Raw genomic sequence first — 27,472 nt, forward strand, 5'->3', positions numbered from 1 at the left:
CAGATATTTTTCCACCATGTGAAAATGCCTCCATGTGCTGTTTGCAGCTCAGTAGTTTCCACTGACCTCACCTGCTTTTTATGGTGATAGGACAAGATTCACACTGTCTGGGTCTTTGGGTACGTTGAAATCAGAGATGCAGGAAGCAAACATAATCGTCCCCACTCTTTAAGATATGTATTAGTCTCTGTTTTGTTTAGTTATCTTGTTCCATAGTTTGGTTACAAGGATGCTGAATATTCCAAAAATTCTTGTCTGAGACCATTTATGCAACTTCTTTAGCTAAAGAGAAAGCATTTTATTCTAGAAAAACACATCTGCTAGACCATGACTCCAGAGGCATGTCCAGAACATTGTTTGTCTACTCCTACCTGCCAAAACATAGGTATAAATCTAGCATGCAATGCATCAAAACCTTTCCTCCAGTGAACCATAAAGCAGAAAACATGAATGTGAGAGCATAAATGAGAAATGTTCCATTCTTTCAGTGAGCTTTAGATAGGGTTCTGCACCATATCAACCTCCTAATTTCCACAGAAATAGTCAATCAATAGATTACTAATTAATTTTAAAAAGTTATTTAACAAGTTGCTCAACCTGCTGATTGTTGCCTTATCAATAAACCACATTCCAATGCTCCTTTTAGAAAAAACAGTAACTGGCAATTTATTTTATGTAGTGCATTAGTGTGCATAATTCAGAAATCTAGAAAAGCCATTCCTTGTCCTTCCTGAGGTAAGTCTCTGCAAACATGCACAGAGGACAGCATAAAACATGTACCACAGCTGGTTTGTAAATTGTCGCTTACTTGAGGGTGGGGGAGTTGAGGGCCTTTGAGGTACTGGCTCCTGGGCTTTTGCTGGTTGGAATTGAGATTCTCTGAAGCCTTTCTTCTCTTGTTTGCATGCTGCAGATGTTCCCATAGGCCTTTCCCGGCCAACTAAAACAATGAAATGTAAAATCTGTCTTTAGCTAGAAGCCATTTGGTTTTTCTTTCTCAGAAGCTAACAACAGATCTCACAGTTGTTCCACACAATAGACATCAAAATCTTTTCTCTATTGTTATACGAATGCTACGAAAATGGAAAAAAACCTGACATACCAATTAAAATTCATTCAACGTTTGAAAAATCTAAGCAAAAATTTAACATTGATGTAGGAATAAAATGACTTGTTAAAATGTAGCTTTATGCAAAATAAGCTTCTGCATCCCCCAAAATGTTTCCTTTCTTAAGAGTGGGAATGCTGAAATAAAATTGCTAGAGGCCATTTGAATAATATAAATTGATGTTGTTAATATAACATGTCAAAGAGACAATATTTATTGCTTGCATAGAAAATATTAGCTCCTTTTTATATTCCTTTTAGTGAGCAACACAGATTTAGAAGGGTTGAAGCCTGTGACAAAGTAACATTTAGTTTTATTTAATGATACCAGTAAGCACAGTCTTGTTGAGAATTTCTATTGAAAACATTGCTCTTCCAAAAGGTAATAAAGAAAAATAATCTTCTTGTTTCTACAAGGTCATAGTGATCAAAATATTCCTATCACCCTGCAGCAAGCAGGGGTGGAACAGTTAGTAAGAGTGGTTGTAGGTTTTGATACTCTTTTTGCTGGTGAAAGCATTGAAGATGAGTTTATTCTGCTTGTGTATGGAAAAAAATCTGACCAACTTCTCAATTGCAAACTGATGTCTGATTTAGCCTTTTCATGAGCTGTTCGTTTCCTGATCCCTGTGGTCAAGTCCACCAGATAAGAATATGTTTCCTGTAGAATAGTGTTGCCTGCAGCTATCATCTAAGTCAGCTGGCTATCTTTGGTAGCTTGTTTTTCACCAAATCAAAAACCTTGTTCTCCTGAGGGGGAAAAGACAAGCAGGCTACCCAATGACAGGGATCCAGAATGTGCTGAGAATCAATTTCTGAGTCCTGGCTAGTTGACTAGGTGAGCTCTCTACTGAGGAAATATTTTGACTGCAATAGCTCTCAAATCTGACTCTGGGACAGAGGAATGACATAATGAATATGCTGAGTGGGGAGTACAATGCATTTCACATCACTGAAAAAGAAACTGAACACTGCCAAGTAAGCCTTCTTGAAAGTCTACTAATTCCTCTGTAAAACTGGTAAAAAATTGTAGCAGAGTTGGCAGCAAGACAACATCTCCCAGGCTTCCAAAATCTTTGGCTAGAATGGAGAATACACCCAGGAAGTCAATGCCATCTTTACTTTGTCCCCTCTTCCAATTCTTTTTCAAAAGCTTACTAGTAAAAAAATTGACATCTAGTCTATCATATTATTATTATTGTTATTATTATTGTTATTATTATTATAAGAAAGGAATTAAGTTACTAAATATGTAGCAGAAATATGGTGTGCATACAGTAAACTTTTCACTTAAAACTACTGAAACACAAGGGAAGCTGTCAACATATCTTTTACACTTTTTCTTGGAATTTTGTCAGTTAGGAGCACTAATTACTAAATAAAACCATAGGCTATTGAGAAATCACATACATTTGATGACCTGTGGGTAGAAAAAGATATTTCTCTCTCCAGTGTTAACAACTGGTTTCGTTTGGCCATCTGGCAGAAGACCAACATATATCCCTTTATTTTGCACTGATTCCAGACTCACAGATCCAGTTCCCAAATTCTTCTCAATTTTAAAATGACAGTATTCATCACCTGTTCCCTAAGAAAGTGAAAACAGAAACATGAATCCAACAATTGAATTAATGTAGCTAGAGGATGTTTCTTAAGTCTTCTTTCCAGTAATATTTCAGAGTAACTTTACATTCTTTACAACATGTTGCATTACTACACATAGAGAGACATACCTGCACCTAATCCCTGTTTATTCCTTTATGTAATAAAGGAATAAAAGACTAATCACTTAAGTTAGGGAAGTGAAAAACCAAGTGAAAATATTTATGTTAGGATTTAGGGAAAGACTAGGATATGTTCAAAGGAGTTTCCCACTTAAACAGTTTCCAGAGGATTAAGGAATGTGAAAATATCTATTTCAGAACATATAGGACATTTCTATACAAATCCTATACATACTACAGATTTGCTAATGCTACATAATATGACATCTGTTAAATAGATGTCATTTTTTCCTCAAATTCATAACACTTACAAGTCTAATTTCAAAACCTTTACCCAATGTCACTTTTTATCCAGACCTCTGGATCCATTGGTGAGAGCACTGCTGAAAAATAACACACTCAGAAAGCCTATATTCAAAACATGGATCAAATATTTTAATCTCTGTAAGTGTACTGGAAGCAATGAAAAAACTCTCATGGGCCTCATATATGAGTACTTACACAGCTTTATTTCATATTCAGTTGTCTTAAACTCACAAATAAAAATTATCCAAGAATATTTCTCACATAAATATTAACTTAGATCAACAGAATCACACTTTAAAAGTCAGGGAAGTATACAGTTATGTCTTAGTTATTCCTTAATGGGTTTTATCTTCATCATCTATCTAGCAGTACAGTTTTAACTACATCCACGTTCTCAATAGTGTAAAAATATGATCAGATCTTTACTGATTCAATCAACTGCCAAACTGACACAACACCTTCTCTTGCTATACTTTTCTATCTTTTCTTTGGCAAATGAAGGAAACATTTGAAATATTTTAAATCTGAACAAAGTTTTATGTCATTTTTATCCAAGCTAACTAAAAAATATTCTCTCCTATCACTGACAATTCACTCAAACTATCTGCAGAGGGAAATACAAACAAGAACTGCTTACTGTTCCATCACACTGGTCATCTTTGATCTTCAGATACATTCTTGGTTTTTTCACACTTTCAAACATGCAGAGTCCAGAGCCAACTTTATGCACCTTCCAGTAGGATTCCTGCTGCTGCTGACCTGCTCCACTGCAGCTCCCATCAGGTCTAATGGACAGAGCCTGGCACAGACTCGTGTTGAGCAGAATGATGGCACCATGGTGAAACACACCCTTTTGACCAGAAACAAAAAGTCCTCTGTGAGCAGCACAGCTTTTCTCCATATTAAATTTTGATACTGATTCTGCTCCTACTGTTTTGTTTTAAGCACTTATGCATGTCCCCGTGTAAAGATAAAAGAGTCAGTCTCAAGTAATTCAAGTATACCTCCAGTCTTTGAATATTTGCTGCTTTCTGTGCAGGCACTAACCAGAGCAGTGGAAATCCTTCCCTGCTCTGCAGCATCCCTGCTTTTTCTTGCTGAGCAGCACAGCACAACATCCAGAGCACAAGGAGAAGGGCAATTTAAGGAACCTGTCCCTTTTCAGCCGCAGCTCTCGTGCGCTACTTTTCGAAGGTCTGCTGGGAAGTTCAGGGTCTCATCTTTGCTGTGTCTCAGCCCAGCCTGTTTGGTGCAGCAGCTGCAGCACAGCATGGCCCGCCCCGGGAGAGCGGCACAGGGAACCTTCCCAAGCACCTGTTAAACTGTGCCTGAGCTCCACCTCGTGGAAGAGGATCCCTCCCTGAGCTCGCAAACCTCCGAAACTCGCTTAGAAACCATCTGCTTCATAGCAGCAAATTTTAAAAGAGTCTTCCAAACTTCCCCCCGCCCGCCCTACCTTGACATGCACAGCAAACTCTTTGGAAAGCCGGGCATATCCTGTTGTTTCTTCAGCTACTCTGCCTTGGAGATTGAAAGCCACAGTGTGGCCTGGGTAGCTGGCGGACTCAAGAGTGGCACAGCGGTTCGGCTGAAGGTGAACACGGAGCTCACAGCACGCTTTGTCTTTGCTCTAACACAGTCAAAGAAAGAATAAGAAATTATACGAACTCTGTGGAAAAATCCGAACCAGAGAGTATAACATACTTTCTATGTTGTTCGAGTTCCCACAATACTCGCAGTCTTGTACAAAAGTCTTTCCATTTTTCAGATCTGCAGTCCTTAAACTTAGGACTGAAATTGTAGGCTCTGTGGAATTGACAGAAACAGTTCATTGTAAGATGATGCAGATCTGGCAATAATATGAAATATACCTGGGTGCCTCAGCTGGAGCGTGTGTCACAGTCTATAAAGATGGCAAAGGATAAAACTGGCATGGACAGGAAAGGAGCCACGGTAACTCCTGGCCACCAGCCCACCTTTGGCATGGTTGGCCTTGTGCTTGTCCTCATTAATTTATACTGTTCTCACAGAAAACACTCAGAGAATCAGAAGTTTCACATGAAAGAGTAAAGCAACACACTTTACTCCATGTTTATCTGTTCTGCTTGGCAAGCTCTGTGATCCCATTGTATAAAACACATAATTTAATATTTTATCAAAACATTTATCAACACATAATAATACATATTTAAATATTTTATCAACTCATCATCATTCTCATATTTAAATAAAACTAGTATTTTAATCAATGTAAAATGCTAAAAATCCATCTAATAATTGATAACAATTCTGATTTACATCATCTTAGAATTTTCAAGACTACAAAGAATCAATATTTCTAGGAAAATTTTTTATTTTCAAGTCACTACCTTTGGAAGAAAAAGCTAAAAGAACTACCAGATTCAACATACCTATAAAGTAAAGGAAAAATTGTATGAATTTTAGAAGTAATTGTAAAACAAGTGAGTAAGAATGTCCTCAGAATACAATTAAGTATGTATTATAAGGCAAATTGCAACTTTGTGTTCCCTTTTTGTTGCTGCAACGCCTGAGAGTATCATGTCTTGCAGGTATCATAAAACATTGAAGACTCCCAAAGCACCCTCAGAATTATTTCTGAGGCCTTTCACCAGAGGACTGAAACTTTCCCTGCATGAGGAGAGGTACCTGGGCATTCCCACCTACACTCCTCAAATAAACCCAGTGTGCACAAATTTACACACATCGATAGTCCAGTGTCATTTCACTCTAATCAGCCCCAAGGAATCCATTTACAAGAACCTGGATTACTCTCATCTCCGGGGACAGGTGGATATTAGGAACAGGTTCTTCACAAAGAGAGTGTTTGTGCAATGGAACAGCTCTCCAGGGGAGTGGTCACAGCACCAGCCTGACAGAACTCAAGAAGTGCTTGGAAACTGCTCTCAGGCACAGGGTGTGACTCTTGGTGCTGTCCTGTGAAGGGCCAGAAGTCAGATTTCCATGATCTTTGTGGGTCCCTTCCAGCACAGGATATTCTCTGATTCTATGGTCAGAAGGGACTGAATTCTACAACTCCTTTTTCCTACCTGTATACTGCAAGTGTAGAGGAAAAAAAGGTCATAGTAAGACTTTGAAGCTGGGCTGAAGCAAATCAAAATGCTTCAAAATAAACCCTGGATTATACCAGCTGTCTTGTGACTGGCATGTTACTTTAAAAATAAACAAAACAAAACAAACAAACAAAAAACCACCAGGAAAACAGGGGCATTTAAAATAAAGCCAGAGAATTTTCCTTGTCAGAAAAAAGGAGATATTAGGGCATTCCAGGTAGCTTGTCAGCATGTAGCAAACAAATATAAATAACATCTTGGAATGGCCTGGTATATCTGAATTAAAGCCAAAAAAAATAAAAAGTAAACTGTGAGAAAACAAAGCCCTATCTCTAAATTCACCTATTTACCATCAATTTCCTGGGTTCAGTTCTGCAATTCTTCACTCCTTATCAGACTGGAAATACAATTATTTATTAGGCAGATTTTTAAAACTTTTTCTAGTTTTTTATCAGACAATGACATGTATTTATGAAGCAGAATCAGTAACAACACTTCCTACCTTTCCAGTTACATGCCCACTGACAAGAGCAAGGGCAAGAGATGTCATCTGATGACTGCTGAATATACATGTATTTCTCTTTTTGACATTTACATCAAAAAAACCTAAGAGTTAAATGAAAAAAAAGTTAGAAATATGAAAGTATATTAATTCATATTTGCATTTAATTACAATCAATGGCTTATCATTTTCAAGGGGAAGGAATTAATTAAGTGTTTAACTCAACAGTTTGACCTCTCTGATCAATAAATTCACTGATTCGTTCAGGAAAGGGCATCTAGGGACTACTGTCTATTTTGCTGCCTTGAGGAGAAAAGCTCTGAGAGGTAATGATAAGGAACAAATTTCTTTTTATCAGCACATATGTTTAAAAAAAATCCATAAAAAGAAGCTGAGAATTCCAGCATAATGAACTGGGCTCTAGCAATGAATTTAGATGATAAATAACAGGTGATGTGGGGAACATAAAGCTCTCAGGTAAGAAAAAATAATTCATTTTATCTACATCCATATCAGAATTTGTAAAGCAAATCCTGCAGCATAGCTTATGGCTTCTCAAATTTTAAATCTGGCCAATTTTCCAAACAATTAACTCTTATAGGTAATAAATACTGATGAAAGGTAAATTCTTGCCATTTTTATTGTTCCCAGGGACAACAGTGATTTTTTAAGCAACTGTTCTACCAGTTCATTATGCTGCCTTTTTGTAAGATGCAGCTGTCTCTGGAGGAATCTTGTGGTGTCCTGACACACTCTTTGGTGTGTTCTGAAAAAGTCTATCACTTCCAAAAAGATCTTTGTTAGGTCCCCGTGTAAAGTCCCTGGTGAGATGTCAGAAAGACTGAGCAGCTCCATCACTACCAAGGGAATAAAATATATGTACCTAACACAACATGTATTAGAGTTAAATGTTACTAATGCAGTAGGAGGAAAGATGATAAAGGGTGGAACTGGTAGACTGCCACTAGAATCAATTACAAAAGTGGAATAAAATTAATTTATATATACATACCTATATATATTTATATACGTACACACACACACACATATATATAATCCTTATTAACGAACTCTACCTAAATTTGAACTTGTTATCTTAGATGGATCTAGTTTCAAAAGTCTCCAGCTGTCCTTGCCATGTGTGTTCTGTGGGAGCACCAAACTGAAGATGACAAGAAGTTTTTCTATTTGTTAAAGGAAAGCCAAAGACAACACACCATATGAGAATTTACATATGTGTATAAACTAAATATGTATTTTCTGAGGCCTTATAGTCATTAATACATGATTATTTTAGGTAAGGAAAATGTGTAGTATGATTATCTACTCCTATCCATTTTAAGGGTCTAAATATTAAAGTCTTTCTTTCTTGTATCTCGTATACACTCATCCACATGGAAAATACTTTACCGTATTTGTTTTTCTTGTCACCAAGGGCATCAACTCTGCTATCTGGGTAGAGACAAATGAAGCCATGGGTGAGTCTGTTGTAAAACTGAAGTGTAATGCCTTTCTGAAATTTCCACTTTTCTGCAGCCCACTAGTTTTGCAAACAACAAACAGAAAAGACTTATGAGAAGATGATACACAGGAATTTGTCATACAAAGCATTCAACTGACCTGAATTCACTCAAAGCATGATTTCAGTAGTTTAAACTCAAATAAAAAGGTATACTCTTACAGTTTTTTCTTTTTTGAGTTCCAGCTCTTGTCCTGTACAGATAAAAGCAGAGTAATTAATTTACAGAGATTCTTCATTCCTCTTGAGACAAGTCTCTTCCCCACCAATTTTCACTTACTTCCTGGAAAAGTGCTGGCATCTGTCACAGGCAGTTCTCTAGCAATATTGCCATCATCCTGTCCCTGGTCCAGCCACCTAAGAATCAGAACCTCCTTCAGTAATAGCCTTGACTGGCAACTTCTAAAGTATGCATGGCACTTGGATACTGCTACTAGCTGTCCTATGCATTAAAGTCTTAAGGCTGACAAACAGCAATACAAAAATCCAGCTTTAGAAGAAAGAGATTAACATTGGCAAAAAATTATTTTTCTTTCTTGTTCTTGTTGAGACATATGTAAATGCTTTCCTGGGCTGAGGTACAAGGGCCTAACCCTATTATTGCAAATCAGAGAACTGATATTCATCCCAGATCAATAATGAATTGTGCAGTGGTCATGATGTTTGTTCTTCCTGTCTGCAAGAGGGCTACAGCAAGATGCAACTTGTTTTGTGCCCCGAAAATCCCTATATGAGGAGGCAAACCCAAGAGTGGAAACACTCTCACCACGTCTGAACTCTACTTTCACAATGCCTTTGTACACATCTACTTATGTAAGTTAAGTCTAACTCCATTTGAGTCAAAAGCGTTCACACACTCAGAGCAAGATGGCAAGCACAGCATCAAGCTCTAACAATAGCTAGCACATATCCTGTATTTTTCTGCCTGAAACGGATTTGAACTCTCCCTAAATTATGTATGAAGCCAGCATTATAGATCTCTTCATAGCAGTTCATCTCATCTAGAATACAGACTCAAAATTAGGTCAGGCAAGGATGAGGTGCTGTATCTGATAGGCAGCAAGCCCTTACTCACACATAAATCAGTTTCAGTGTGCACATCGCTCACTCCGAGCTGTCTCAGGCAGTTATTTATTCACTCAGAGAAGTGAGGGAGGAAATAGAATTGGGGTGCCACTGGCAAGCTGCAGCTAGACTCTTACGTGACTGGACTTCACCATTCCTAATATTTGCACTGATATTTATCAATTAAAAATTTTCCGCAAGGTGTAGAGAGTTAATCAGGCATAGATGAAACTGTAAATGAGTTATAGAACAGAAGATTCAGAGCAGCAGCATCTGCAGAGGAAAAGGCAGGGAAGTTAGGATTGCTTCGAATTACCTTGCAGCTCAGTGACAGACTGCAAAGCAAATGAGTAAAGGGGATGTGGTCAGGTAGCTGCATTTGTGATTGCCATTTCACAGGATCTTAAAGTCTGATCCTGAGCTCACTGAACCTCACACTGATCTCCACACTAACTTCAGTAACTCAGAAACAGTTTGCTAGAGAGGCAGCAAGCCACTTTTCTGAAAAGCCTTGCATCACCTGACACGGACGAATGGATGAACATGCTGGTGTCGGATACAAGGTGTTGGATATGGGAAATATGTAACAAAAGCCCATCTTAAATAGTTCAAAAGGTGCAAGAATGGAAAGTTCCCAGGTGGAACTTTTTATTGCTTTTACCTTAGTTCAAATGCACCAGATGTTTGGGGCAGATACAGCTCTTAGAGCTGTTAAAAGAACCAGACCATCTCAGCTCACATCTTAGGAAAAGCATATTTCTCCTTGCAGGGCATTTCAGGAGGAAAACTAAGAGTAGATACAAATTTATTAAAAATCTAACCCAAATCAAACACAACCAACCTGTGACAAAGAAAAGTATAATCCAAATCTGTTACAGGATCCTTGATTACAACTTTGTCCAGAAACCATCCATTTCCTTAGAAGAAATAAAGTAAAAAAAAAGGTTGTTCACGAGAGAAAAATTGATGCATTTAATTATGTATGACTTCCTCTAGTTTTCCTCTCTTCTACTGGAACTGTAAAATCTGCAGCTCCACTGGCAATTTGCAAGAGTCACAGCTACCCTCACAGCTGGAGAGAAGACAGTTCCTGCCCTAGAGCTTCTTTATGGGCCTGCAAGCTGCTGGGTCTCTCCCTGGCTACATCCCTCCCTCCTTTGACATTGCCATCATACGAGACTTATTTGTTTTGCCAACCAAAATATCAACAAAATCAGATAACAGTTTATGATGGCTGAAAATAAGTTGCTATGCTTACAGTGTTTAGGCTCAAGAGTTTGAAAAATAGGACTTGTGACTGCCTTGTCATTAGACTTCCAATTAATGGTGAAACTTAAAATGCACAAGCATTTTAAGTTTCACCATTAATTGGAAGTCTAATGACAAGGCAGTGTTACAAAAATCTTCAATTGCATCTTTACAGTGCAACTGAGGATGCTAATCCATCTAAACTTATAGTAGTTCATTTTGACTTTAATACAAGACACAATGTCTTAACATGCAAACATTCCCCCTCTTCACAGTTTTTTATAGGGATTAGTGAAAAATTACTAGCATATGCTCTCCTTAACATAATGGTTGAGAGTACAGTGAAAGTGAGATTTCTGACCTGATCCAAGCCCATTATGTCCTATACCAATCTTGTACAAACATCCAAGGTGCACAGCTTCAAGAGCAAAGATGTCAGTCTGTAATCAACCAACAAAATTTCAGAAAAATCTAGAAAGCATAGCATTCTTCAGCCATGAAATTGTGAAGACCCATAAACCTTTATAAATCTTTTGTCAAGATCATAATTTGAAATATTTGCTGAAACAGCAGTAGAGGTAAGCTTGATCACTTTGCTAATGGGAGTAATGCCATTCAAATGAATGGGATCAGAGTCAGGAAAGAAAAACCCGTTGAAAGCATCAGCGGTTAAACACTTTAAAATTACAGCAGATTTCAACATTAGAAATGCAGATATAAAATGAAATTTCATATTGTCTTCATTTATTAAACCAAATTTTTAGAAGAATGAAAACCAAAAGTACTCTGCTTACCTATTTTATAAATGAAAATTCTCACTTTCAAAAGCACCGGTATAACATCAGAAAGTATTTGGAACTTAATTAGGGAATTTTGGGGAGCCATTGGGATAAAGTAATTATCTCTTTTCTAATTGCATCTTTCTTGGAATCACCACCCACCCAAGAGAGGAAAAGCCAGCCAAAGATATCAAAAAATGCCCTTTCACTTACTTGTCCTTTTAAAAATTTCTTGGATTTCTGTGACTTGAGCAGCTGTCTCGATCCTGTATCACCTCTTTCTCCATAGACAGAAATATAGACATCAGCCTCAGTTCCAGCATTCCACAGGTCTCCTGTTGTCACATGCACTTTGTAGACAGTCACTGACAATAAAAGATGACAACTTTTCACATCACAAGCACTATTATGGTTACAATAACATCTAGCTGTCTGCAGAGTCCAAATACATCTATGTCAAGGACAGGCTATAAAACTTTAAAAATCCAATTCAATAAAATAAAATACAAACTTGCTTTTATTTTTTTTTATGGTTGCTACATATATTGTTGTGTCCCAGGCTGTTATTTGTGGGGAATGCAAACAGAAGTTAATTCTAAATGCCCAGTAGTATATCTTGATCTTGCAGCATCATTTAAAATCATCATAAACTGAAAAGTAAATAATGTAAATCCAAGATAATTGTCACTATGAGTGGTGAGATCGAAACTATAAAAAGGAATGGGAGCCATTAACATTTTGAATGCACTGGTCAACCGAATAGGCTAAAATCTAGCACTATAATTTCAGTTTTCTAGGATCTCAAGACTCACTGTTTTATTCTTTTAGCAATTCACATTACAGGATAGAATCATAGGATGGTTTGGTTCGGAAGACATCTTTAAAGACAACCTAGTCCAACTCCCTTGCCATAATCTTGGACGTCCTCAGTTACATCATGTTGTTCAGAGCCATGTCCAACCTGACTTTGAATGTTTCCAGGGATAAGTAGCCTCTCTATATTCTATATGGAAAATTTTTAAAGGATATAAATTTAGGAGCGAAAAACTAAGACATAAATTCAATAAATCATTTATTTAATAAAAATGGATAATGCAAGTAAAATTAAATTTGAGTCAAAATCTTATGAAACTAAAGACTATGATACATAAAAATATCTACCAATATAAAAACATGGTCCTTAAAATACAAATGTAGGTACTCCATAAAATTTAGAATTAAGGTAAAACATGAAATCATAATCTTCACTATTAATAAGGGAAAGGCAACATTTATGCCAACATACACTAACAATATTTTTAGGTGAGGTACAGAGAGAATGAAAAGGGAAGAGAAAACCTCATTTTCTGGCACACAAACCCTTCTTCCAAGTATAGGTGTCCATGTGCTTCCCTGTCATCCAAGCAGAAAAGAGTTTCTGAACCACTGGGTCCAAAACATCAGCATTCTCATCATTTGATTGTCAGTTTCTATTTAAAATGAGTTATGAAGCTTGGCTGTAATTCTCTGAAGGAGTTTTCTTCCAGATCTCACTCTTCTGATGGGCAAACACCTTCCTTTAATAAGCACTGAAGATTTGTCCACTGTTAGTCCATATCTGCAATTATGCTAGGTGGCTGCTCAGTGTTACAATTTTTCCCTTCATCCTTATTTTTTTCATTATTATCTCTCATTTATTTACATGGTATTTTTTGTGCTTGTTACTAAACAAGCTATCTTTAAAGAATTCAATTTGGATAATGTTAACAAATTGGCAAAAACACTAAACAGCCACAGGTTTTAATGTGCCTGCACAGAACACTAGTGGTCATTTCCTTCTGGCATGAGAGCTAACTCATTTTGAGATCAGAGCCTCTGAACTCCTCTGAAATATGTGGCAAAGGCCAGCCACATTTAACACACAGAAGCTTTTGACGCTCTTTGGTTAGCAGCATAATCAGGCACTATCTTTCCTAGTGTACACTTGTCTCAATACTCAAAATAGTTTTCATTTAGCAACTGTTAATTCGTACTGCATTTTACCCATAAAATTTCACATGTCACCCGATCTATTTACTTGCCCAATTTTTTCTTTGCAGCACCCACATGAACATATGCCCCATGAACAGACCATAGCAGAGGGAGAGAATTAATTTCTCTAGACCAACAATTCTATGCATAGGATCACAACAATCCTCTATTGCAACAACTTCCTCCTTCAATAACTACCTGCTTTCCAATTCCTGCAAGAAGAAAAGCAAATATCCACCTGTGTAACCCCGTAAAGATCCAACCCTGTGTAACCCTGATTTATTCACAGGATATAATTAATGATTGTGTCATAAACCATGAGCAGACAGGGACAAAAGTGGGATGGTAGAGAATAAAATGTCAAATGAACACTGCTCAGTCCTCCAGCATTACAATAACAAAGTCACTATGTAACACTTCTTAACAGTTTAATTCCCATGTTCTTCCTTTGAATAAAATAGAATGTTAAATCAGAGAGTGTTTCAGCCTCTTTTTAGTCAGAAATTGGTTTTCAAGTGCCTCTCATCCTCTCTCTTTCACATTGAATCCAGACCCCTTCACTGTTCTGTTATCAAATATCTTCTCTGAAGTTAAAAGCTGTGTTCCCTTTTCACTGTCTCATGCAGAAATATAACACTGGCAAAATGACACAGAGGCTGTCTTTCAATTACTAAATTAGAGATGAAACTGCATTCTCCAAAGCCTTTGGATGACCCCTTTTACACTGAAGCTGGTAGAAATGCACAGAAGCTCCTTTCTTCCTCCCTTGTGTGAGAGAGAAATTCTTAACTACAAAATGCAGATTGAGAGGCTGGTTCTAAGTGTGTCTCTTTGCTTTTCATGCATGAAGATTACTCAATAATAAAAATCTTTCATTGTATCTTTATTTCAGAAACAAGGAGACCTGCTACTCAAAAAGCCCACAAATTAGGATATTTAGAGAATCACAGGATATTCTGTGTTGGAAGGGACCCACAGGGATCATTGGCTGCAATCTTAAGTGAACCATATAGGGATTGAATCCCCAACCTTGGCATTATTTGCACCAGGTGCTAAGTAACTGAGGTGGTTGAGATCTGCATCTCAGAATATTTAAAGAGAAGATTTGGGGAAGAACAGATACTGCAAATAGGAGAATAGAGTATATTCAATAGAATATGTCAATAATCATTAATTAGCATTTATTCAAAGGGGTGAGGAGGCACTTGACTTTTATACCAGTGTGTTTGTATGTCCCCTATACAGACAATATTAGTCTCCTGGCCAAAGAAACCAAACTGTGAGGAAGCAGGCTGAGTGCCTCTGAGGTTTCTCATGTTGTGAAGATCATGACCACTCAGGACCAGAAATCATTGTGGTTAATGTGGCCTCTCTCTAGAGCATTTTCTTGACAGCTGCTAAGTACTGGGGGAAATCTCTTCCATTGTTCTTTTTTTCTTAAAACATGCTTTTGAGGCACAAACCTGGGGGTTTTTTTCTGATCTTGTCAAATTCTTAATCCCAGAGCTCAGTCATTACAGAGAAGAATAAATATAACTCCAGGTCACCCATCTTGTTATTACAAGAGTAACTGTCCCAAGGTATGTTTTCCCAAATCCATGGGCCATTTTGTGGACTTCTGCCCCTCAATTTTATTTGTATGTATCCTCTTCCTCTTGCCTGCACCCACAATATCTGTTATCACTGAAATAAATACCTGTTACAATTTCAGCTTTGCAAGATCAACACAAGGGACCACAGACACACCACAAAGCATAAATTATTAAACATAACATAAACATAAATTTAACATAAATTGTTAAACATTCTGGAAAAGGGGTTCCATAGTTTTTAGAGAACTTAGAATGGAAATGTCTCTCATCCCATTAATTTTGTCCTCTGCAGCTGATATGATTTTTGTGGGGAAGAGAAGGGGAGATGTCCCAGGTGGATCTTGCTCTAGTGAAGTCCTAGCACACGTAATACCAGTGGTGTTATGGTTTTTCCCCCTCTAGCATCACACCCTAGTAAGATGGGAATCTGCCACAGCATTCTTACTCCCTCACCCACATCTCTCCCAGGCCACACAGATCTTGCTGAGCCCTTGCAATTTTCTCAGAAATTTTCCAGAAAAGGACAATGCAAATTGGAGACAAGGAAGAACTAGCACAGATTTTCTACTCATTTTCTGCTGATTGAGCAGAGAGATCATATTAGCAACATCAGGGACTGATGTAGTAGAGCAGGACACAAAAACAGTGCAACAACAGCAACACCCAATAATTCTCATATCCTTCTGCTTTAGAATTACAGAACAATCTCTCTGTGAATAATGGAGATTTCCATTAATAGCCTCCTGAAATATTTATTCTGAAAGTTTTATTCCACATCCAAAAATTAAAAGTATTCTGGAAGTCTGAGCCACTTACCAGAAGGAGACTGAAACAGCAGCTACAATAGTAACACTGAAGCTATAATCCTCAGTTATTGAAAAGTGAGTTTGTGATCTGATTTATATGCTGGCTTCATGGTGGTTACATGTCTGACATGTCTTTGCCTTTATTTAAAACCAAACACAAGCACTGAAAAGAAGAAATAGACTTAAAAAAGTGTGAAATTCAAAGTATTAAGGACTCTCTCATTTCTTTTCCAGTGCTTTTTAACTTTTTTACCTGAGTATGCACAGTAACAGGAAAACAAATCAGAAAAAGTGTTGTGGCAGCCAAAAAGTAACAGAGGTCCTGATGAAAAACGATGAACTCGCCTCTATTGACACCAGTCTGGAGTCTGATTTTGCTGATGTTGTATCGTGCTTACCTGGAAGAATAGGCTGACCCTGCTGTAAAACAGGAAGCTCCACAGATATTTCCCCATCAGCTTGGTCCTTGGACAGCCATCGATGTGCAGGGAAAGAGAACTGCTCCCCTGAGAAAAGGTTCAGCAACCGCACCTAAATAGCACCAGGAATTCCAATTTAACTTGCTGATCTCAGACCAGATGGAACAGAACAGGAAACGTGTGGGATGCTGCTGAAATCTGTGCAGGTAGAGCTTTGTGGATGACCACAAAACCATGGGTTTGGAGCATTTCTGTTCCCTGGCTCCAACTGCCCAAATCTGACTTTTCACTCAGTCATATTTAAAGGCTTAGGGCAGAGTAACTCAAGTGCAACCGAGGCTTTTGTCAGCTCAGAAGCACTCCCACCAACTACTGCTGCTGTTCCAGCTGGTACGTCCATGGGGGCTGGCACTAGGTGGCATGGCTTACCAAAGATGGAACTTCTCACTGGGAAGCTTGTCAATGCTTGTATGTCTTATTCCTTATAATTTTATCAGAACAGGAATTAAAGGGACAGGTTTTGATTTTTCAACACTCCTTGTGACACAAATAAACCATGAAAGTGCCAATTGAGGCCTACACAATGCCCTATGTTATTTTCTTCCATGCCCAGCTGAGAGCATGTAGCAGCAGAAAGACCATAATCACACCAGCTGAAGGAGGAAAAGAGGTTGAGTTGTTTTATACTTCAAAGTATTCCTTAGTAAGCACTTCAGAGGCTGCTGTACATTCTAATAGTCCCTGATTATGCTAATTTATACTTGTATCTACACTAGATTTTGGATCAGCAGAGAGAGGGAAAGACACTCCTACTTGTAGTTGCACTCTGCTTTGTGAAATCTAATCTCCTCAATTTGAATATTGAACAAACTCAGAATTACTGGAAACATTATCTCTTTTGCTGCTTGAATATTAAACTTTAAAGACAAAGATTCATCTTGACTGAAAAACACAGCACACGTTAGCCTGTTGACATCTGCTGAAGGAGCCTGAAAGGGAAATTTGCAAATACCAAAGCAGAACTTTCATGGACATTTCCTGATCTGATATCATCTCTGTACATTTACAGTCACAGAAACCATGGGACACGGATGGAGGACTAGTGTGCCTAACTACCAGAAAAGATCTGCAGTTGTAAAACACACTCTTAATTTTAGTACTTCCTGAAAAATATGTAGGTTTCCCAGGAAAGAGTGATGCTAAGAGTCTGTAGGTTGTTCTAGTGTGAAGTCTAGAGATCAGTGGCTGTATTCCCTTGTCTCTGAACCACAGAAAACACTACCTGTAGGGTTTGAATGTATTTATATTTTTCTTTTCTTTGACTTTCTGCCCAAAGTTGCAAAGAGGGAACAACCTGGGCCTTGCTGATGAACCACTCCCTAAAATCTGTATCTGATTGACTGAGAGTCCATAAAGAGACAATTAAAATTTATAAATAAATAATGGAACACACTGAAGTGTTGGTGTCTTTTAAATTTTACTGTTGATTTCAATTAATATAGCCTAGGTGGAAAGAAGGGTAATAATAACTTTTCATTTTTTCTCATTCATTTTTTTTTTTTTGTCAGAATTCCTCAGTCTCTCATTTTAAATGTCTGTCCCCAGAACTCAGTACAGCTGGAAAACAAATACCTAGGTTTTATAATCAGGCAATCATCACTCCAATTGAAAGAGATATAATCCCTATAATTCTATTATGAAACCTCTTAGAGTGATAATACCTGGTATTTCAGTGTAGACATGGACTGGCTAGAGGTATGAACTCACAGGATTTTACCTAAACTACAGTTAACACTTTTTATATCTCAACCTTCCTTCTAAGTCACTGGCCCAGGTAAAAACAAGCACCAAATAGTCACAGATTTTGAGCACTTATCAGTGAATATTTGACTTCAGTGGGCACTTTGCATTAGATAGATTCATGGTATATTTCATATATCATGAAATATAATTTTAACATTGAGTTTACCAGCATCCTCCAAAGCTCTTCATAAACTTCAGTCTCTTAAGTGAAAGATAAGAAACTCTGGCACAAAGATGGAAGGGTTTCAGGCATGCATAACATATAATTGGCACACATAGTGTCACATCAGATACTAGGACAAACGTCAGATCCCTTAATTTCGAGTCCAGAAACCTATATACTACACTTCCCAACCAAACCTTGAAATGCAACTAGCTCATTCTCTTTGCTTTATTATATTTGCTTAACCTGCATCAAGATATTTTTTTTATATAAGGAGGGAAAAGGAGCTCTTATTGTCTTTTTCTTGTCAGAGACAAAACTAGAAACATTTGCAATGTAGCTCTGGTGCTGTGCACAGGGACCCATAGAGATCAGCCACAAATTTGGGGAGGATTTGGCTAGACTGGGTTCAATGATGTGGGTTTAAACAAACTCTAGGCACTTTGTAGCATATAAAGACTGTAGAAGACTCAGACTATAGCAGCTAAATTAAGCTGTCTTCCTTGCTGCCCAGCCACAAATTTTTAAGGAAACGTAATGTATTAAATTGCAAGCAGCCAGCCCAGACATCATAAGATAAGCTGCTTTAATTCCACACAAAAACATTCCTTCATAAGTAATCCCTCAAATGAAGGTAAAAGAATTTGATGAGGCTAATATAATTCCAGGGATTTTTTCCTTACTCATATTTTGAACCCACTGTCATAGTGATGGCCTTTGGACAGATAAAATTCTTTCTCACTGCTTTTACCTCTTTGCAGTGCCAGCCAGGGGAGTTTCCTGCATTTGTATGTCCTATACGTATTTTGTAGAGACGTCCTATGTTCTTAGTATTGACCTGTAAAAGAAAGACAACTAGTGAAACACAGAACATCTGTTAAAAAGAAAGACATGCAGCAGAAATTCATTTAGTAACTGTAAGGTGAGACTTGTGATTTGAGGAATTAAATATTCTGACATTTAAACAAGCCATTGCAACTTATTTTACTTCAGATAATCCTTAGATGTTTGGGTCTTCTAAAAGACAACACTCAAAAATCCCATTGGCCTGCCAATTCTATTTAAACATCTTCAGGAAGTTGCTGTAATAATTCCTGGCTGAATGTTTGCTCAGTGGGAGACGAATAGAGACCATATGAATGACTGAAAAGCAAAAGTGTCTTTCTTGACCCTAAAATCTATCTCAGTTTAGCATCTATACTAGTGACCTGCCCCAAAACTATTTTTGCCTCCCAGATATCTATCAGTTTCTCCCTACCTCTTAAGGAATGTATGCTTTACAATGTTTTGGAAACAATTGTGTTCATCTTTGATGTTTCTTTTTACAAATAATTTCAATTAAATAAAGTTAAAAAGCTGTATTTGAAAGATTAGCTCTTGGGCAGGCTGGATGAGTATGTCCAGTACAGATAACAGGGCGCTGAGGGAATAACTTTGTGTGAAGGTTATTCAACCAACCTTACTATGAACTTAAATGTAAAAATAGAATACTTATCTTCAAGGAACTGGAAGTACACTATCAGTCTTCCTTCCTCATTATATAATTTATTTTGTTATAATGTAGGCTTGATTTTCAATCATTCTGGTTTTTTTCCATAGAATTAATTTTCATGTTTTCATTGACATTGTATAGAAGGGTGTGAACTGAGTTCCCCGAATCACAAGTTTCTCTGAACTCAGTGTTATAAATGATAAAGAGACAGAGCAGCAAGGACAGACCACAGTATGTGCAAACACAGTGCACTCAGCTCTCTGAGTTTTCTCTTTCTCCTTTTCTCTTTCTATACATTTCAGAGTAGGTTCTCCTTCATTGTATTCAGTGCTATCAATATTTGCCTAACAGGGGAATCCTAGATCTCAACAATGGGACTGTCCTCCATATCTTGCATTGAAAAGTCATTGGGAGTGAAATTAGTTTCAGTAATGGCAACAGGACCTGCTTACTCATTTTATCCCACTCCTTTCAACCTGGATGGTTTTGATATCACAGGTGGAGAATGGCATTCTTCTATCAGGGGTGCTGGATTCTTCTGAGAAATTCCATATAATGAAAAGGGATAAGAACTGCACTTCCTGCATCCCAAACATCTACAGGGCAATTGTGGAGAAGGTGAGCTCTTCATCAGTGCTGCCATCAAACATCTTTTCTCAGAAGGGGAGTTGCTATGCTGGATATGTTGATGGAAGCGCTTGTTTGTCATACAGCAGACACCTGTAGACAACTCCTGACAATCCTGTATACACACTCAAGCTATGCAGATTGTGATAAAGGACCTAGTCTGGCTCACATAAATCACCACATTATAAGACTGATCTAGGAAGAATTTGTTTGTGTAACTGGAAGCTGAAGCAGTTTCAGATAGATCTATTACAGGTATAAAATTTGCCACTATTTCAATAAAGCAGCAGCTGTTTAAAAAAGTTCAAATTTTGCTCCATATCCTAATTCTTCACTTACTAATTTAATTTTTAATATTGTAGCCCTGTTTCAAATTTGCAAACTAAACAATTATCTGTTGTCATATACTTCTTGGTATTTTCTAGGGCACAATGCAAATAAAACACTAGTTCTTCTTCACAGACAATAAATGTGTTGAATCAAATAAGCTTTGGATAAGTGAGTGGGAAAGGATACTAAATTTAGCTCTACATTTAGGCCTTGTCTCTTCTTTCTAGATATGCATAATGTACAAAAAGCTGCCTTTTCATCACATAGAGTTTGAAATGTCATGCGATCTGGCAGGAAGCAAGAGGGCAACACAATGAATACATATTACTTACTGTGAAGATATCTTCATTGCCTCTCTGAAATAATTCTCCCTTCTCTCCGTCAAGAAAAATAGGACCCGAACTGCCACGATCCCCATACAATGCAATATAAACCTTTGAACTTGTTCCTGCAGATGGCACATCACTGGTGAAGACTGACACATTCCATTTCCTAGCTATCAAAAGATAAAAAGACTTGCTGAATTACTTAAACTCTAGATTCTGAAATAAAATGCATTTCAGTAATCAAAATTCTAAATAATAGCATGTCAGTGAATACAGAAATATGTGTTTCACAAAATTACAGCAGGCAAATACTGAGTTTGCTGTGTTGGGTATGTCATGAAATGTCAGATTGCATTCATATCTTTTATTCTAAATGTCCTATATGACCAAGTCAAATTTGAATGTACGTAATTGTATTTCAAACACAGTTTTGAAATATTGTATTAAATATGGGGTTCTCTTTACTTAGGATATATCAGTTCTGCTCAGTGCAGTGCTGTGTAATGACAGCCTTGACACTCATCACTTTAAACATTAGGGACTCTGAAAGCAAATTAGCTCTGCTGAAAAAGAACTGTTTAAGAAAGGATTTGTATCTCTGCAAAGGTGTGATCTGCTGCACAGATGTAGCAGCTTGTTTGGAATCCACTGAAGCTTTACAGCACAGGAAGGACTTTGATCTTTGAGGAAAATTCAGAGGGGGCCAGCAAGCTGATCAGAGGGATGAAGAACCTCTGCTAGGGGGAAAGGCTGAGAGAATCAGGTTTATTCAGCCTGGAAAAGAGAAAGCTTTGGGGTGGCCTTCCAGTAACTGAAGGGAGCCTACAGGAAAGATGGAGAGAGACTGTTTACAAGAGCATGTAGTCACAGGAAAAGGGACAAGGCCTTCAAACTGAAAGAGAACAGGTTTAGATTAGATATTAAGGAAAAATTCTTCACTGTGAGGATGGTGGGGCACCAGAACAAGAAGTGCATAGAGAAACTGTGGGTGCCTCATCTCTGGAAGTGCTCAAGACCAGGTTGGATGGAGCTCTGAGTGACCTGGTCAAAGTGGGAGGTGACCCTGACCACTACAGAGGGGCTGGAACTAGATTAGCTCCATTCAGTGGGAGCTAAGTACTGATGGCATGGGGTTAAGGGAAATGGTATCACTGGTGGATACTCTCATCAACAAGCTAAATTTGATCAGTTCCAAAATTGTCTTAGCTGAATCATGTTAAACTGAAAGCATAAGTAAAGAATAACTGTGAGATCTGAGAAAAAGAAGTTACTGACAGAAATACATTTACTATCAACAGAGCACTGTGACCTTCCTCAAAAGTTGCTGCAATCTGCTTTTCCCACAGTTGAAATTAGCTGATGATTGAATTCCTTGTTTTGCTTTGTTTGTGTGTGTACCTTTTGTTTTATCTATTAAACTTTATCTCAACCTATGAGTCTTCTCTCTTTTATTCTCTCCAATTCCACTGGTGGGAAAGTAAGCAAGGAGCTGAGTGGGTTCTGACTGGGGCTGATCTGTGACACAAGGTGAGAAAATTGTATTAACTATTCCCCATAACTCTTACAGTGGATCAACATTTCAGTTAGATTAACAATATTTGGTATCATTAGTGCTATAAAAATCAAGGTACTTGTTTAATAATGATACATTGAAGAAATAAATGGTCTTCTTTTCCTCTGACATCCTTAAAATTAAGAGAAATATGCCTTCTACATTTCAGAAACTACGGATGATCAGAGGAAATGGAGAAAATATTTATGTTGGAGAAAAAGCTGAGAAAATGTCTGATTTTGTTGATACATACCAAGGAGGAAAAAGACTTTTCCAAGCAAATTACAGTGATGGCTTTGGGACACGTGTATATAAACTAATTGTGGCTGAGGATGCAAACAAGAAAATATTCAAGATAGACATCAAAAGCAGGACTCAAGCTCTAGAACATCTGTCTGGTGGAAGCTGTAATGATTACAGAGAAAAAGATTTAAAACGAGATTTAGTAATGAAATGGAATTGCTTACCTAATTGTGTAGTTTCCTTCTAGCAAGTGGCTGAACTAGATAAACTGAGTGATAGTTCTGGCACTATCCCAGAATGCTTGCTGAATTCTTTTCTATCCTATTAAAGTAGCTCATATTACTCCTCATAGTGTTTTTGCCTCTGTCAATCAGTATGTTGCTCTAGTATTGTGAGGTTCTTTCTTCAGCTTTCTCCAATCTTAACTATGAAAACAATTTTATCTGTGCATCTCAGACACCTGATATTCTCTAATTTTGTTTCAAGTTGCACCAGGGAGGGTTTAGATTGGATTTCAGATTGGATGATAGGAAAAATTACTTCACTGAAAGGGTCGTCAAGTATTGGAGGCTGCCCAGGGAAGCAGTTGGGTCACCAGCCCTGAAGGTATCTAAAAGATGTGCAGATCTGGCTCCTGGGGACATGGTTTAATGGTGGACTTTGCAATTCTGGGTTAATGGTTGGACTCTGAGCTCATTTCTAACCTAAATGATTCCACGATTCTCTAAACTTCCCTGTACCACTAATGAGTATGTGAACCCTATGACAGTATGCTACACCTCACTGTCAACCTTTTGTCCTGCTCTGAGGTGGCCATTTTATTCCTTCTCTTTCAGTTAATCAAAACCAAGTCTTTTGGTTAATATTCAGTTAATATTCATTTCACCACTTGCTGTGGTGTCTGCTAATTGCAACCTGAGGGAGTATCTCATATCTCATGTTTTGAGTGCTTAGTTTGCTCAGCAGCTCTCAGAAATTCAGTAATAAGGATCTGATTAAAGATTCCTGAAACACTTAGGAGTTGTGAATGTAGCACAGAGTGCTACAGCAGAATCCAGCAGAAAGACTGGGAGTGATGGATACATATATAGTTGTTAATTTGCCTATAATTTAGACATTATTTACAGCACAGAATGCTATATGACATTCAGATGGATTCTAACAATTTTGAGTTGCATTTTCCAAACAAAGGTTTCATTTCTGTATCGGCATGTAAAGGGATGAAAATACCATTGAGACTCTTCACTTGGAGCAGTTCTAAAACACATGAAGGAGGACACCAAAAGAACTGGAAGTGGACAGAAAAACATCAGAAAAAAGTGTAGCATAGGAAATAACACACAGCTATTTGGTGTGAAATATATTAGACAATACATCTTGCTTTAGAGTTATAATATTAGTTTATTACATTATTACACTGCTTCAAGCAATAGAAATACAACATTTATTTACAGGGAAATATGTCAGCCACTGGATTTCTGAAAAAACAGAGTGCTTCTAGGTTTCCTATGTGTGCTACAAACCTCTTTTGCTTCACATTTAACTTCCACTTCCCTTCCACGTGCCTTCTGTCTCACAGAGTCACAGTCAAAGCCTCTGGGCCAAGAGGAATTTGCGTCAGCCTTTTATTAGGTCTCCAATCTAGATAATCAGAGGATCATGACCCAGGGCTTATCAGAGCATGCACATGCTAGTTACCTAAGACACAGTCTTCAAGAGTACAGAAGGGCCAGATTCTCATTCTCTACCTGAAAAGTGGCACCTTCTTTTTTCAGGTATATCTCTGACTTCATTGACATTGATGAGAGGTACTGTGCAGTATTAAGAATTAAAATCTAACCAAAAAACTGAAACACTCTCCCTAATCACAATGTACATTAAATATTTTCCAATTTCATATGTTAAATCATTTACTGAAAATTGTAAACCATATATAGGTTCTTACTACATACATGCAGGATTAAAAAAATGCTGTAAACAGGTATCCAAAATAACTCTAACAACAGATTGAAAGATCCTGGAACATATTGTATACGCCTTGGATTCTCAAAATACAACATATTTACAAAACAAACAGACAAAAAATACAAAACAAAACAAAAACACAAATACAATCTCTAAAGTACAGACAGAGGTTAAGTTAGAAAACACAACTAAAACTTTCAGTGTATGTAGAAAAATTTTAAGAGTAAGTGGTGCTGCCTCAGAAGGAAATATGGCAAGAGCAGTCAGGAAGTCCATTGACAAACAGTCTCCATTCTCATTCTCTCCTAAATATGTCCCTTTTCTAGTGTCTTCTGAGCTAAAGAGGCCAACTTTATTTGGTGTCCAGATGATCCTACATGTAAAAATCTCTTTATTCACATACATGGTCTGCAGCTCGCCTTTATACGCTCAAATAGCAATTTTATAATGTACATAATATATAAAATTAACATGATTTTTTTCCTACTTGTTATTGTACTACAGCATTTGAATAGTATTTCCTATTTTCATTTTAAATTAAACATATCAGATGATTTTCTTCTGGTAAAAGCATTTCTACTGAAAGGCAGTTTTCAAGTTCCTTCTCAAATGTCATGAATATAAAAATCTTATCTTCAAGACTGGGCAGGTATTTCAAATATCAGTTCTCAGTTGAAACAGCCGTCATTTCTCTAAAATTAGATGATTGGTATACAACTACCTCTTAAAAGACAATATTTCAGAGAAAAACTGTTTCCTAGCCAAGAAACTATTGCCTTAGAAGAACTTTTCCTTATATGGTGGTTCCCATAAAAAATTAATAAGATTTGTATTTCAGCACTGATATACAACTGCTTCTTTTTATCTAGTTATTCACACTGGGAGTTTTATTGGTTGCACTGTTCAGCAGTTTATTATGAGATTTTTTTTTTTTTTTTTTTTTCTGAAGGAGTTCTCACTAATCTAATGTGATGGAAATTCCAAGATCTTTATGACAAATCATTCTTATCTTTCCTGTTTCCACTGCTCATTTTAGAAGAGCAAACTACTTCTTCTTTGTCTTCTTCTTCCTCTTCTGTAGGAAAGACATTTTTATTTTTCAGATTTTCAGAGGCTTTATGTTCAGTGCTATTCAAGGAAGTGTCACACTTCAGATATGTTTCAGAATGACAGGTTTCTGCTGGATCTGCCAACATAGGAGAAATTTTTTCTCCAACAATATAAATTAAATTTATTCTTAAAGTTTGACATATATTTGTCTTTCCATTGGGTAGCTCAGTATTTGTGCCTGTGACAAGATCACTGGGTATGTGTTTGGATACATTATTTTGACAATTTCTGGCTTCCATAGGGTTTACATTCATATCCTCTATAATATGTAACTCCCCTAAAATATTTGTGTCTTTCAAAGTTGAGGATGCAAGTATTCCAAAGTTACTAATAAAATCTAAGGTGTTATCAGCATAGAACCTATTAAAGATATTATTGGCAATCTTATTGATAGAGTTATTCTTCAAAGTTGCATGTTTACTTTTGTTTATCAGGTCTTGACCCGACCATTTTAAATGATTGGCCAACAAATACGGACCCAGCTGGTTCTCAATATCAGATGCCTTTTGGTAGGCATATCCTCTTTGTTCCTCATTGACTGGTATTACTGTTACCATCAGTATTGGACAGTGTTGGCCACATATCGCATGGAGCCTATCCAGAGAATCTTCTTCATGAAGAGCACTTCTATCAACATTACTAACATTAGTTGGCTGAGACTGTATGGGTACAGCATTTGAAGGCTTTTCCAATGGATGCACCTTGTTGTCAGGCAATCTAAATTCTACAGATGAAAAGGCTGGAAAATTGGTGTCAGCCTGCGTGGAAGTAGAGCCTACCACGGTTGATGGATTGGTCTTGTCGTTGTTTGGTGCAGGAAGGATCTTACCACTGCGACTGGGTTTGCCTTTTGTATTTGACTCATCCTGAAAGGGGTCTGAATCACTATTATGTGGCATGTTGAAGTAGCTGCAATAATTTTCAGGGGGTTTTACCATGTCTTCAAGTTCTGAAGAAGGGATCTCATCAAGGGCAGGGTAATGATCCAGATTGCCAAAGTGAGAATATGGAGCTTCATCACTTTCAATTGATGTTGTGTCCAAATTACTGTACATTCCAGTCCGTTCAGGTGGTGATCTTCTTATCAAATGATTTTCTTTCAGAAGCCATTTGCCTTTATCTATCAATATTCCTTCATCTTCACTAGCCTGAATGCTAGGTTGACAATGTTCATTTGTTGATTCCCCTAAACAGTCATTAGTACAATTTGTCCCTTCTTTGTTAAGAGCAGATTGTGGTGTTGGTAAAGGAGTGTTTTCTCTTCTCAATATACTATCATCTTTGTTTACTTTTACTGGATATTCTTGTGATGGTAGTGAAGAATGTGACAATTTCTCTGCAGAACAAGACATAGATTCTTGAGAAAAATAAATTATTTTTTCCCCCACTGCAGAGTGGAATCCTTCAGTATCTGCTTGAAATACTTTCGACATATAAGGAAGTCCTTTGTGAAAGTCAGGCTTAAATGAAGCTTCTGTCTTGCCATAGAGTCTTTCAATAGTTCTCTTTACATAGCCAGTATTATAATGTTTTTCAAGTGCTTCCTCCCCACTTTCATTGGTCAAGTCACTGGATGCTCTAAAGTTATAATCACTCTCTTCAGTATCTGGTCTGTAATCTGACCAGTCTGAAGTAGCAGGACTTTTTAAGCATTTTTTTAATCGAGATGTGTCAGAACACATTTTACTCTCC

At 37.4% G+C, this 27,472-nt stretch overlaps 1 protein-coding gene across 11 annotated transcripts in view; it reads right to left on the reverse strand.

Annotated features, from left to right (window-relative positions):
• RP1 (RP1 axonemal microtubule associated) overlaps nt 1-27,472 on the reverse strand; it is a 219,289-nt gene that overhangs the window by 128,228 nt on the left and 63,589 nt on the right. For 10 of the 11 annotated variants that reach the window (XR_010079946.1, XM_063394047.1, XM_063394058.1 and 7 more), the window contains 15 exons: nt 20,917-21,080; nt 18,887-18,973; nt 16,149-16,281; nt 11,556-11,707; nt 10,925-11,003; nt 10,157-10,232; nt 8,531-8,607; nt 8,413-8,444; nt 8,142-8,271; nt 7,808-7,915; nt 6,732-6,835; nt 4,594-4,767; nt 3,775-3,987; nt 2,518-2,695; nt 809-940 (listed from right to left, as the gene is read on the reverse strand). Coding sequence is in view for 10 of the 11 variants with exons in the window: in XM_063394047.1 (XP_063250117.1) it covers nt 809-940; nt 2,518-2,695; nt 3,775-3,987; nt 4,594-4,767; nt 6,732-6,835; nt 7,808-7,915; nt 8,142-8,271; nt 8,413-8,444; nt 8,531-8,607; nt 10,157-10,232; nt 10,925-11,003; nt 11,556-11,707; nt 16,149-16,281; nt 18,887-18,973; nt 20,917-21,080 (1,839 nt within the window). In the remaining variant the exon portion in view is untranslated. The remainder of the gene's footprint in view (nt 1-808; nt 941-2,517; nt 2,696-3,774; nt 3,988-4,593; nt 4,768-6,731; nt 6,836-7,807; nt 7,916-8,141; nt 8,272-8,412; nt 8,445-8,530; nt 8,608-10,156; nt 10,233-10,924; nt 11,004-11,555; nt 11,708-16,148; nt 16,282-18,886; nt 18,974-20,916; nt 21,081-27,472) is intronic. The other variant, XM_063394067.1, reaches the window with a different exon arrangement.

The sequence above is a fragment of the Prinia subflava genome, chromosome 1, assembly GCF_021018805.1.
Source record: "Prinia subflava isolate CZ2003 ecotype Zambia chromosome 1, Cam_Psub_1.2, whole genome shotgun sequence".
NCBI lineage: Eukaryota > Metazoa > Chordata > Aves > Passeriformes > Cisticolidae > Prinia > Prinia subflava.